The sequence below is a fragment of the Entelurus aequoreus genome, linkage group LG08, assembly GCF_033978785.1.
Source record: "Entelurus aequoreus isolate RoL-2023_Sb linkage group LG08, RoL_Eaeq_v1.1, whole genome shotgun sequence".
Lineage (NCBI taxonomy): Eukaryota > Metazoa > Chordata > Actinopteri > Syngnathiformes > Syngnathidae > Entelurus > Entelurus aequoreus.
The window spans coordinates 48,298,751-48,312,934 of NC_084738.1; the positions used below are offsets into that span (position 1 = coordinate 48,298,751).

The 14,184-nt window shown below is 38.0% G+C and overlaps 1 protein-coding gene across 1 annotated transcript in view; it reads left to right on the forward strand.

Moving 5' to 3' along the window:
• Nucleotides 1–13,756, forward strand: part of gatad2b (GATA zinc finger domain containing 2B) — a 125,772-nt gene extending 112,016 nt beyond the window's left edge. Inside the window, exons 8-11 of the mRNA XM_062056695.1 lie at nt 855–1,057; nt 3,058–3,165; nt 7,624–7,831; nt 11,942–13,756. Coding sequence (XP_061912679.1) covers nt 855–1,057; nt 3,058–3,165; nt 7,624–7,831; nt 11,942–12,078 — 656 coding nt within the window. The 3' untranslated portion in view covers nt 12,079–13,756. The remainder of the gene's footprint in view (nt 1–854; nt 1,058–3,057; nt 3,166–7,623; nt 7,832–11,941) is intronic.
• The last annotated feature ends 428 nt before the right edge of the window (nt 13,757–14,184 follow it).

Genomic DNA, 14,184 nt, shown 5'->3' on the forward strand with positions numbered 1-14,184 from the left:
CGATGCGACAAAAAAACAGGGCATGTTTTTCGTAAAAGTCCATACGAAGTGCCAAAACCAAACGATCATGCTTAAAGATGACTGCGGGTTTTAATTGCCTGCATTATTTGCATATAATTGTAGCAGTCAAAAGCTTTTTTACTTTAATTGTAAGGTGTGACCAGTTTGGACAACTTTGCACATGCAAATGTTTAATTCAACCACAGTTTATACTTTTGCTTTCGCTGAAGGAAGCCGTTCATTTAGACTCTGATATTTGTACCGGATGTAGGCCCTGCGATGAGGTGGCGACTTGTCCAGGGTGTACCCCGCCTACCGCCCGAATTAAGCTGAGATAGGCTCCAGCACCCCAAAAGGGACAAGCGGTAGAAAATAGATGGATGGATGGATGGCATAGACTCTATTGGTGGGAATAATTCTGTAGGATTGATTATCATTTCATTGAGCTGCTGTTTTCACTGTCAACATTCCATAAGGTGGCACCATATTCCTATGAAGATTTTCTCACACAGGCTAAACATGCAAAATCAACTTTACTATGAAATGTTCAATAGCAAAAATATTTGAACAATACAGTAAAAAATATTACAAATAAGAATACATTGAGACCTTAACTTACAAGCACAATTCATTCCACACGAGAACACTTTGTATATCAAATCAGCCCCACCCATTGAAATTAATTCAAATCAATTTAATAAAAGAAATACAGATAATGTGACGCTCAGTGTTGTTTTTTCATGAGTAACAAGTAATAAGGTATTTACACCAAGTATCGGTTTAAAATTGATGGGTTAAAAGGACGTGCTCTATTGCCCTGCAAGTAGTTGACAATACTGTATTTCTGTCTGCAGGTAAACTCCGCGGGACGCTTTCCCGTATGGAGCCATTCTTCTGCGCCCAGTGCCGGACCGACTTCACCCCCCACTGGAAGCAGGAGAAGAGTGGGCGGATTCTCTGTGAGCAGTGCATGATGTCCAATCAAAAGAAGGCTCTGAAGGCAGAGCACACTAACAGGCTGAAGAACGCCTTTGTGAAGGCCCTGCAGCAAGAGCAGGTCAGGATCAGGGTTTAGAACCTTGCAACTCTTTATACATTGCATTTGTATGTATGGTTATCAATTCTGTATTCAATTTCTCGACTTTAATGATCAAATATAGATATATATATAACTAGAAGACACAGCAGTACAGTTTGCTGTAGTTTGGAAAGTTAAATTCCATCACGGGAGAATGACAAAATTCCCTTTATGTGCTTGGAAAAAAAAAAAATATGAAAATGAATGGAATTTAACTCTCAATTTAAATGTTCTCACCCCCTGTTTCTACGTCGGTGTTGTCATGAGGAGAAATAGGCTATGAACACTATTATTTTCCCCACAAAATCTCCATCCGCACCTGTGGAGTTTAAAACATGTCTATCCACATAAAAAGGCATTCATGTAAAAGCGAAAAACTAATAGTAGATGTTAAAATGAACTGGAAATCTCATATAGAAATATACAATATAAGTTGGGAGGAAATACTTCAATAATGAATAAATAGCTAAATGTATTCTGGACCAAAAATCACTTCATATTCTCTACTGCTCACTAGTGTTACCATATCTGAGTTATTATGTAGAAAAATGGGGAAGTAACTACGGAAGTACACTACATCTATTATTCGTGTTACAATTGAGGTCATTTAGAATAATACATAATGATGGCTATCGAGAACATTCAAACATTTTATTTATTTTTAATCAAAAATATTTAAATTAAATTATTTGGTGCATTTGAAAACAGCAAAAATTATGCACAAAGCAACTGTAACCTGCTACCCAAGAATGTACAACAATTATTCTGAACAAAAGAGGAGAAATATATCCTTAGAGAAAAAATGTACTTAAAACATTTGTATGCGTGTACAACACTTAAAACATTTACTATATCAGTAGTATAGAATGGATTAAGCAAAGACGTTAAACAATGTACTAATATGATCCAGTTTAAAAACTGTTCAAACTTAGTGTTTACAAAGTACAAGAAAGAAGAATACTGATAAGAAATTAGATAATCTTATCTCATTATGTCAATCACAACTTACCGTATTTTTCGGACTATAAGTCACAGTTTTTTTCATAGTTTGGCCGTGGGTGCGACTTATACTCAGGAGGGACTTATGTGTGAAATTATTAACACATTACCGTAAAATATCAAATAATATTATTTAGCTCATTCACATAAGAGACTAGACGTATAAGATTTCATCGGATTTAGCGATTAGGAGTGACAGATTGTTTGGTAAACGTATAGCATGTTCTATATGTTATAGTTATTTGAATGACTCTTACCATAATATGTTACGTTAACATACCAGGCACGTTCTCAGTTGGTTATTTATGCGTCATATAACATACACTTATTCAGCCTGTTGTTCACTATTCTTTATTTATTTTAAATTGCCTTTCAAATGTCTATTCTTGGTGTTGGGTTTTATCAAATAAATTTCCCCAAAAAATTCGACTTATACTCCAGTGCAACTTATATATGTTTTTCCCCTTCTTTATTATGCATTTTCGGCCGGTGCGACTTATACTCCGGAGCGACTTATACTCCGGAGCGACTTATAGTCCGAAAAATACGGTACTCAACTATTTATAAATGGCAAACGTATTTATTATATATTTATTGTTTAATTATTTATTATTTTATTTATCCACTGTTTTGTGTTACAGATTGAGTACATACAAATGTGTTAGAAATTGCTTTAAAACCAAAAGGAATAGGATTAAAAGAGGTCTGCTTCTTCCTACTCCTTTTTGAGTAATTTGTGGAAATTTGTGATGTAACATATTATAATTGTATGCATGTTTGAAATAGATTAATACCATAACCATATGGTAATCGTCTGCAAGTGCCCTCACAGAAAAAAAGTCTGTATTGACCAAATCAAAAGACAGCAGCGATAGTTCACATCCACCATCAGGCTTGCAAATAGCTACAATCATCTTGTTTTTACTGATTGTGTAAAAAGTTTGACCGTATTGCTCCACGTGTGACTTCTTCCATGTCAGGAGATCGAACAGAGGCTTCAGCAGGCGGCCCTCTCGCCCAGCTCTGCCCCGTGTGGCCCTAACGCCTCCAAAACCGACTCCCTGATTCGACATCACGCTCTACGCCAGGTAAAGTGTCTCTCGAATGACAGAACTTGTCATGTAAATGAAAGTGTTCTATTCTTCAGATGTCGTCTGAGTTTAGATCTCTGAGTTTTGTTTTTTATTCCTCAGTCACAACCCGTTTAGTTGCGGATTCTTTATAAACACTTTTTTGTTATAAAAGGAGAAGATAACCTTTTGTGCCATAATAGGGCTGTGACTTGATAGAGTCATCTCATTTTCCCTACATTGGTAGCGCTTGGATAACACAGGAAGTAGCCCAGCAGTGATTGAGCTCATACAGTTTACAACAGCAGGTGGCCATCAAACTAAACACCTCCCTCACCTAATGGTGCTACCAAAAAACACAAGTATGGAACACTAACACCAACTTTGCAGGTATCAAAATAAACTCTTACACACTAAGACACATATGAAACATTAGTATTTTATTCTCATTTATGATATGTGCACACTTACCCACCAGGAATTTACCAACCCCTGCTTATACTGTACAAATAAACTTAACAGGTATATTGTGTGCATGGAAATATGCGAGTAGGTAAAGATGAGCATTAACTTTTAGTCCACAAGATTGAAGTCTTTAGAATGTCTTTATTGTCTTTATGATCAGCTTGTGAAAGACAAGTCAAATTTCCTTCAAATTACAAAAGTAGCTTACTTAAGAGTTCATCCTGCCTGACAAGTAGGCAGCGGTTTGGGCGGTTCAGTCTGGTTTGAACTCACCTGAGCAGGTTGCGTGTTTTGTTTTTAGTCAGGAAAATCTAGCCTGCAAGCCAGCAGGCAGTTTTATCTGGTTCAAACTCACCTGAGTACTGTGTATTAACCGCTTAAAGACTGGGCTTGAAAGGCTCAGAAATAAATTATATTTTAGTGTGTGTGTGGATGATATTGGTATGAAAGTAAATACTTTGTTTCTTAGTGCAGATGTGGTAATGTACTTACTGTACATTTACTACTAGATAAGATTAAATAAAACTGTTGTTCAGTGAGTTTTAGTTGCTGGGGTATGACATTTATTTATTTAGGTGTTAGCCTCTCAAATGCTGCTAAGTTTGTTACATTTGTGTTTTGTTTTGGAAGACTGCTTGTTTTCCACATTTGTCCATTCAAGTGCTTGTGCTTTAAAATGTCCATCCATCAATCCATTTTCTACCGCTTGTCCTTAAAAAACAAAACGTTTTTAAATAAGTTTTTAACTGACGTGCTATGTGGACATATAGCATGTGTAGCTGCCCCTGTACTTGAATCCAGCCCTTTTAAATAAGGTAACTTTAGTGAAGCCTGCTACAGAATAGGAAGTTTTGTCCCGTTCAAACTAAGTGAGTTACATCAATGGTAATGAGTAAATGTTACTGTACGCCAGAAACACGGTCAGGTTCATTTTACAGTACATTAAGGGAATAAAATGCAGAACTTACTTAGCTTTGATGATTGTTAAAAACATAACATAAAAAACTGCAATTAGGTAATCCTCCAATAAATACAATTCTAATTAAGAGAAAAACAATAAATCATCATGTAGAGTATAATAGAAATCATAAGTTTGCTATCTCTCTGTCTTTTTCTCTATTTCTCCATCTCTCTCTCTCTCTCTCTCTCTCTCTCTCCCTCTCTCTCTCTCTCTCTCTCTCTCGATCGATATATATGTATGTATGTGTATATATACGGATGTATGTGTATGTACGTATGTATCTACACTACCGTTCAAAAGTTTGGGGTCACCCAAACAATTTTGTGGAATAGCCTTCATTTCTAACAACTAGAATAGACTGTCGAGTTTCAGATGAAAGTTCTCTTTTTCTGGCCATTTTGAGCGTTTAATTGACCCCAATAATGTGATGCTCCAGAAACTCAATCTGCTCAAAGGAAGGTCAGTTTTGTAGCTTCTGTAACGAGCTAAATTGTTTTCAGATATGTGAACATGATTGCACAAGGGTTTTCTAATCATCAATTAGCCTTCTGAGCCAATGAGCAAACACATTGTACCATTTGAACACTGGAGTGATAGTTGCTGGAAATGGGCCTCTATACACCTATGTAGATATTGCACCAAAAACCAGACATTTGCAGCTAGAATAGTCATTTACCACATTAGCAATGTATAGAGTGTATTTCTTTAAAGTTAAGACTAGTTTAAAGTTATCTTCATTGAAAAGTACAGTGCTTTTCCTTAAAAAATAAGGACATTTCAATGTGACCCCAAACTTTTGAACGGTAGTGTATGTTTATATATGTATGTATATATATATATATGTATATATATATATATATATATATATATATATATATATATATATATATATATATATATATATATATATATATATATATATATATATATATATGTATGTATGTATGTATATATATATATATATATATATATATATATATATATATATATATATATATATATGTATATATATATATATATATATATATATATATATATATATATATATATATATATATATATGTATATATATATATATATATATATATATATATATAATATATATATATATATATATATATATACATATACAGTCATGGCCAAAATATTAGCACCCCTGCATTTCTGTCAGATAATGCACCACGTCTCCCAGAAAATTGTTGAAATTACAAATGCTTGGTATTCACATGTTTATTTCTTTTGTTTGCATTGGAACAACACACACACAAAAAAAAAGCCAAATCTGACTGGACAAAATTATTGGCACCTTTTCAGACTTGTAAGAAATAGTTGTATTCTTAGCATGTGATGATCCTTTAATTTGTAATTAAACTCACCTGTAGCAAGTAACAGGTGCTGGCAATATAGAAATCACACTTGCAGCCAGTTAAAATGGAGAAAAATTGGCTCAACCTTTGTGTTGTGTGTACCACACTAAGCATGGGGAAAAGAAAGAAGAGCAAAGAACTCTCAGAAGATTTGAGAACCAAGATTGTGGGAAAAGCATGGACAATCTCAAGGCTACAAGTCCATCTCCAGAAGTCTAAATGTTTCTGTGTCTATTGTGAGCAATGTCATCAAGAAGTTTAAAGCCATGGCACTGTAGCTAACCTCCGTGGACGTTGACGGAAGAGAAAAATTGATGAAAGACTGCAACGAAGGATTGTTAGAATTGTGGATAAAGAACCTTGATCCACTTCCAAACAAATTCAAGCTGACCTGCAGACACAGGGTACAACAGTGTCAGCTCGCACTATCGATCGCCATCTCAATGAAAAGGGACGGTATGGTAGGAGACCCAAGAGGACACAGAGACATAAAAAAGCAAGACTGGAGTTTGCAAAAACTTACCTGAGGAAGCCAAAATCCTTATTGGAGAACATCCTGTGGACAGATGAGACTAAAGTGGAGTTTTTTGGTAAAACACATCATCATACTGTTTACAGAAAACAAAATGAGACCTTCAAAGAAAATAACACCATTCCTACAGTCAAACATGGTGGAGGTTCACTGCTGTTTTGGGGTTGCTTTGCTGCTTCTGGTACCGGATGCCTCGACTGTGTGCATGGCATCATGAAATCTGAGGACTACCAAAGAATTTTGGTGCATAATGTAGGGCCCGGTGTCAAAAACTGGGTCTCCGTCAGAGGTCATGGGTCTTCCAGCAGGACAACGATCCAAAGCATACTTCAAAAATGGCTTAAGACCAAGCGCTGAGAGTTCTGAAGTGGCCATCAATGAGTCTAGATCTAAATCCTATAGAACATCTGTGGAGAGATCTAAAAACAGAAGTTGGGAAAAGGCACCCTTCAAATCTGAGAGACTTAAAGCAGTTTGCAAAAGAAGAGTGGTCCAAAATTCCAGTAGCAAGGTGTAAGTGATGGTTACAGGAAGCCATTGATTTCAGTTATTTTTTCCAAAGAGTGTGCTACCATATATTAAGTTGAGGGTGCCAATAATTTTGTCCAGTCCATTTTGGAGTTCTGTGTAAAATAATATCAGATTTGGCTTTTTTTTTTTTTTTTTTGTGTTGTTCCAATGCAAACAGAAATAAAGATGTGAATACCAAAGCATTTGTAATTTCAACAATTTTCTGGGAGAAGTGGTGCATTATCTGACAGAAATGCAGGGTTGCCAATAGTTTTGGCCATTACTTTTTGTTGCCTACGAGCAAACATGTTTGACGTACTGCTGAACAATGGCGGCATACTTCTGTCCTCTTATCCACCGGAATAGTCATATAAGAACAGGATATATGAACGATAGAAAATGGTTTCCAAGTTCCTCAGCTTTGTTTCTAGACAAGGCTGTGTTGCTCACGTTATTTTTTTGCGGCTTATACTTCCTGTCTTTCCCTCATTCCGTACCATGTAGAAAATCTCAAGGTCTCTGTTCGAAATCAAGGGTTCCGTACTGAAAAATCGGACTAAGAACATGTAGTAATGAGTCCTAGTGAAGCCTGAGTAAAAGGAACAGGACTCCCGTTTACTAACTGCTTTTATTCCCTTCAGACCCAACAACCTCAGGCCTCTCTGCAAAGGGGTCTGTCCAACTCCGCGCGAGGCGTCCTGTCTAACTTCGCCCAGGCCTCCCAGCTGTCAGTGGCCAGCAGCCTCATGGGGATGACCAGCGGAAAGCACTGTGGCAGCAGTGGCGGCAACAGCAGTAGCAGCAACAGACTGCAGCATGACAGCCGTCGCCAGATCTACAACATCCCAGGTACCTTCATTGTGTACTAATTGTATGAAGCGTGATATGGACCAGTGATTCTCAAACTTTTTACACCAAGTACCACCTCAGAAAACACTTGGCTCTCCAAGTATCACTATAATGACCAACATTTAAATACAGTATCAAAGTAGGCGTAAGTATTCATTAAAAACAAGGCAGAGAGTATATTTAATATTTTTGACCACTGTATCGTTACACACAATGCACAAACATCAACAATGATACCCCATACACAGTACATACTTACAGACTTCGTTGGCGTACCACTATATGGAGCCAGCGTACCACAATTTGAGAATCACTGATATAGCCGATGTACGATATGAATAATACTAATCTGGCCAACAATAGCTTTTAATACTGTCGTCACATCGTCATAATGTTTGTTGATGACACATTCTAGCTGTGTCCTGCAAATTTGACAGCGACAAGCAAACGAATGCGTCCTCATCGCATTGTCCCAATCTCACTAATGTCCCTCCACAGTGCAAGTCCCTAATCCTCCCTTCTGTTGTGGCAAATAAACTGTGTTTCTTACACGTATCGTAATCACTGGAGGGCAAGAAATAACGAAACATGCTACACTACATACCGTAGGAGAATATGCTAACCGCAAGCTAGCGCTCTTGAATGTAAACAAAGGTGGATGGTTTAATACAAATATCAACAGTGATGATACCAAGTATACTATCAGTATTTGGTCGATACTACAGTGGTTAAATCAAGTTGTTTTATTACCAAAACATGCCAGTGGTCACCCCAGCCTCACAACTTCGACACATGCCCACACTGACTGGAGTTCCATTCCTTCTCTACCTTACATTTAGGCTACGATAATGTACGCTAAGTTAGTCTGCAGTTTCTGTTCAGCATATTATGTTATATTGTAAAATGCGTAGAGCTCCAAATGATGCACCTTACTGTATGTATATATCTGTTAAAAAAAGTAAGATGTAGTCTGACGACATGTTTTTGTTTTGCCGCAGGAGTTCACTTGCAAGATAGAATGCACATACATTACAGCGCCTCTGAAAGTATTCATAACACTTTGCTTGTTCCACAGCCTGATTCTGAAATGCAATATATCGATTTTTTTTTTCTCACGACACCACACAAAGTTTTTATGATCCCCAACTGAATTTACCATGAGAGATAACGACATGAAAATGGGACCAAATTGATCACAATTATCAATATTACACCACACAATATACTTTCCTTGGCAGAATAACCATTATCAACTGTTCTGGCTTTGCAAGAGCCATATTATTGGTAATTAAGTGTTTAAGTATGCTTATCGTCTCCCGTTTTACTTTGTATTTTCTTAATGATAAAAGCAAAATGGGGGGCGCACATACTGTTTCGCTTCCTGTTTTAAACACCTCCGTGTATGGATCTTTACATCTACTAGTTTGTTCTTACAGAAAAAAATAATGAAGGTTATATAGCAGACCGAAACTCTGTTGTTTATTTCAACCATTTTCCTTAAAAATGCATTGAGGCTTAAAAACTAATCGTTAGATTACTCTATTACTACAATTATCAATAGCTGCAGCTAGTGCTGCACAATTTTGAGGGAAAAACCTAATTGCGATTTTTCTCTCCAATTTTTATATTTTGTGCATATAAATGCATAAAACTCCAAAAACACCGGGTGAAAGAAGACTTGTTACTTTTAGACTGTCAATCAACCTATTCTTGTCTCAAAGTGCCACACCTTAGAACAATATGCAATAATTTATTTTAGTATTTGGCTTTATGCCGATCGACTAAACTGAATAAATAATCAATAAAAATTATACAGTGTTTATAAAGGTAAGCAATCATAAATTAAATAATATTGCAAGTAACTATTTAAAAGGATATAAACTTCTATTTATAATTACTGTAGAATTGGTTTCCATTGTACTGTATTTGAAAGGTAAATAACTTTATCCTAAATAAATATAAACAAACCCAAAAAATGTAATTCATTAATTTCTGTAAGCAAAAATGTAACTTAGTTACATATTGACCATCATCCCCCAGTTGTCTTTTTGTTTTCTTTATTGCTTGTTCGTCCATATTGATGGGCGTATATTGCCCATCTAATTTAAAGCTGAAATATTACCACAACGGGAGATTTAGCTTTGTAATCATATTTGTTTTCCTCCTATTTTTTGTTACTTTGCGGAACTTCTCTGTGCAGTCAAGCTGAGTTGCTCTCTGCCCATTGAGACAAAGATTATGAATGACTGAAAAGAGGGCTAACTGTGTCAGTTAATTCTACTGTTAAACGCACTCGGGTGCTGAGTGTGATGCACAGAGTGAGACGTCTTTCTCCCTGCTTGAGGCGGCAGATGAACAAACGTGAGCCTCTACAGTTGTGATTCACTCAAATGCCGGTGACGGCGGAGAAAAGGGGGGAAAAAAAAAAAAAAAGTGTTGTGAATACTTTGCAAATGCACTGTAACTAACTTGCATGTGCCTTTTTTTTTAAAGCAAGCACATCTTGTTTAGTGAAATCCCTTTAAGTCAACCAACTCAAGTCCTGCTTGTCCGGGTTATTTCTATAAAAAAGGCTCCGTTTATGTCGACTTGTGTTTTTTTTTTTGCAGTATATAATTTTCAGCTGGTCTCCCCTACTTTGACAAATAACAAAATGCAAAATTCCGTTTTAGATTGTTAGCCTCCGAAGGTTGAAAACATTTTTTATTGCCCATTTTTCATTTGTCTAAATCACAAATGTACAAGCAATGGCTTTTTTAGTTATGTCACAACCGCTCACCATATTTTCCGGACCATAGGGCACACCAGATTATAAAGTGCACTGCCGAAGAGCAGTTCTATTCAAGTCTATTTTCATACAAAAGGCGCACCAGATTATAAGGCGCATTGAAGGGGTCATATTATGATTTTTTTTCTCTAAATTAAAAACACTTCCTTGTGGTGTACATAACTTGTAATGGTGGTTCTTTGGTCAAAATGTTGCATAGATTATGTTTTACAGACCATCTGGATGTTTTGTGGGCGGTCTTTTTTACGTGGCTTCGACAGCGTCTTCTCCCCGTCATCTTTGTTGTAGCGGTGTAGCGTGCAAGGACGGGAATCGAAGAAGTAACAAAAGATGACGCTACCTGTTTTAATGACATTGAGACTTTACTTAAATCAATAACGGAGCAGCATCTCCTCATCCGTGGCTCACTAGTGCAACAACAACGCCAGAAATGTGTCCCGTTAAAACCCGTCCGACCGGAACCCTATTAATAACTAAAGTTCCGTGGGTGAATTATGTAAACCCACTTCACCGTTAGTTTTTAGCGCTTCCATAGCGAGATATAAGTTAGAACTTTAAGCTACTTTATATTTGTAATGGCAACAGCCAAGGATGAATGCCACATAACAAGACGATAGAGAGAAAAAAAGAAGCTTATCGACCACGGTGTCGGCACGGACGACAGTGGCGGACTTGCGCACACTTTTTAAGGACTTATGCAGATCCCAAATACACATCAGCAGGTACCAGAAGGTAAGAAAAGTTGGTTTTGCATAATATTGCGAAACTATGCCAGGTAATATGTCTGCTAATAGGTGCCATTTTGCGGTCCTTATACACACCATAACAAAACCCGTATGTTGAATCACAGCACGTCTGACTATGGGAGCCGTAATGCTCTGACAATCCATCAAGCGGTGCAGCTTCTCAGATTACCAAAGTCGTACTAAAACATTTTGACGGATTTTGAGCGCCGTGTGTAATGTTCTATATTCTCAATGGAACATTTAAAGTTTTTTAGTGGTGTGTACTGGTGTCATCCTGCAGTCTACACGTATCTCTTATGTTTGACTGCCATCTACTGGTCACACTTATCATTACACCATGTACCAAATAAAATAGCTTCGAGGTCGGTAAGCACAACTACAATTATTCCGTACATTAGGCGCACCGGGTTATAAGGCGCACTGTCGATTTTTGAGTAAATGAAAGTATTTTTAAGTGCGCCTTATAGTCCGGAAAATACAATATGTTGACATGAGTCAGCCAATCAGAGAGACGTAAATGTTTTTGCATATTGTTTTTTTTTTTTCTTGACTGTGTATTTCTGTCCCACACCACAGGGTTAAATATCGCCTATCTGAACCCCGCCGCTGTCGGCGCCCATAAGAACTCCAGCTTAGCAGACCGTCAGCGAGAGTACCTGTTGGACATGATCCCACCACGATCCATATCGCAGTCCATCACCGGGCAAAAATGAGCCTGATGGCCCATCAGAAGACGCCTGGCCCCAGGCCCTGTTGTCCTACCCCACGCTAAAGCACTCCGACGCCGGCCAATAATAGCCCCCCTGAAACCCCAGGCCCCACCCATTCATCGCATGCAGTGCCTGTCCATGTGCCTACCTTCAACCCACCCATTGAAAAGCCACCAGGTCACGCAAGGACAATAAAATGTCAGCGCATTTCAAATTGAGCCACATGGTGAAATTCTTCTTGGTTGGCATCGTAATTCACTGTTGGTAGCACTTATTATTATTATTATTATTAGTAGTATTATTTTTAACCTTTATTTTTGCTTCCATTACTATTACTCATTATGCTTTTTGAATCGTAGTATTTGTTTTTCTAATGTCATTCTTCGAAGAAAGTGACAGTGGATCATTGTAGGGTCGCTTCAGACCTTTTTTTAACGCTCCACTCCGATTAAAGCTTGGATTGGAGTATAGCTAGTAACAGAAGATCAACAGGGTGCATTCTGCTTACTATGCAACTTTCAAGCTTTGTATGGTATACTAGAGCTTCAAAGTGGAGAAAAGTAATCGGGACATAAGTCATATCCAGTTCAAAAGAGGATAAAGACGTTTCTCCATTTGTGTGAGGGCTCATGAGGACAGAGCATCCTTATCACACCATCGCATGTCGTCAATCCCTGCACCATCACTGCTAGCTGGAAATGACAGAATGGTGCAGTCGTCTCTCGGAAGGAGAATCCTATTGTCATCAAACCTTTTCCATTTGCTTGTCACTCCCCTGTCACGCGTCAGAGTCCCATCAATAACGTAGTGGATGTACACGGGACGCTTCTTCTACCAGTCAGCACTGCAGCCGTTGAGGAGTCGCTGTCAGGATTTGTGATCTTTGGGAACTTGTCCAGTATTGAGAGCGAAGAACAAAGTGGATGTGACAACCATCTTCCCAACCACACCACCCTTAACTACCTTTGGTTATGCACAGACTGAACCCCTTCCACCCAGGAGCTCCTTTTTACACCTTCCTGCAAAGGTGGAAGTGCACCCAAACACACCTTCTCACGTTTGGGTTTTTCTGACTCTTGACCCCCGCTGAATACTCCTTTTTTTCCCTTCTTTTTTATTTTCATCATTTTTGCGGCGTCTCTTCTTGAAATGTTGGCGTACCTGAGAGGTATCTGCCATCAGGAGACGATAATAATCAAGAAAGCTAAAAACAAAAAAACTATGTATGGATTATGTATAGATACCTTGCGTCAGACGGAGAAAAGAAAAGATGTGGATTATATCTTTTATGGGAGAGACATGGATCAATCATTGTGTGCATGTTCTGCGCACAAGTTGCCTCACTCCAGAGGAGCACTTTGCATATTTCCGATTGGAAAAAAAAACAAAAAACTTTTTTTTTTTTTTTTTTCTCAGAAAAAGAATGTTACAATTTAAGGTCTGGAAGCTGGCTGATGGCCTGTCAGAGAGTCACGGGTTGTCTGGTATACTTCACATTTTACATGTGCTTTTTGCCGTGTTCATCTCCAAATGTTGGACCTCATGTTGCATGTCGCTGCTGCCTGCTGAGGCCAGAAAGCAAGGAGTACACTCATGGTCTTTGGACCAAGTCATATTCAGAACAAGAAGCTGGTGAGAACCCAGCTACTTCCTCTTTTCCACTGCACGGTATCGTCATGGCTCACTCTGCTCGCGCCTCATTCTTAACGGTTGTTGTGACGCGTATCAACTCTGACTGATACGTTCTATCAGTCAGAGTTAATACGCGTCACAACAACCGTTAAGAAAAACAAGAGTCCGCTTTGTTTACCCAACGTGTTGCGATGTTCCACCTCAGTAAAACTGGTAGTAGGCAATATGGGACAGAATGGCTCAACATAGTAGAATATTGGGGAACTGTACCAGACAACTTATGACAAGCTCGGATCAATATAGCAGACAACATGGAAACCCAATATGTTGGTTCACAGCACATTTTTACGGATCTATCTTTCCAAAGATAGATCTTGACGGTATCCGTTAGGGGTGTCCCGATCCGATATTGACATCGGATATTGGTCCGATATCAGCAGAAATGTAGGTACCGGCTTGCATCTAAACCTTCCGATA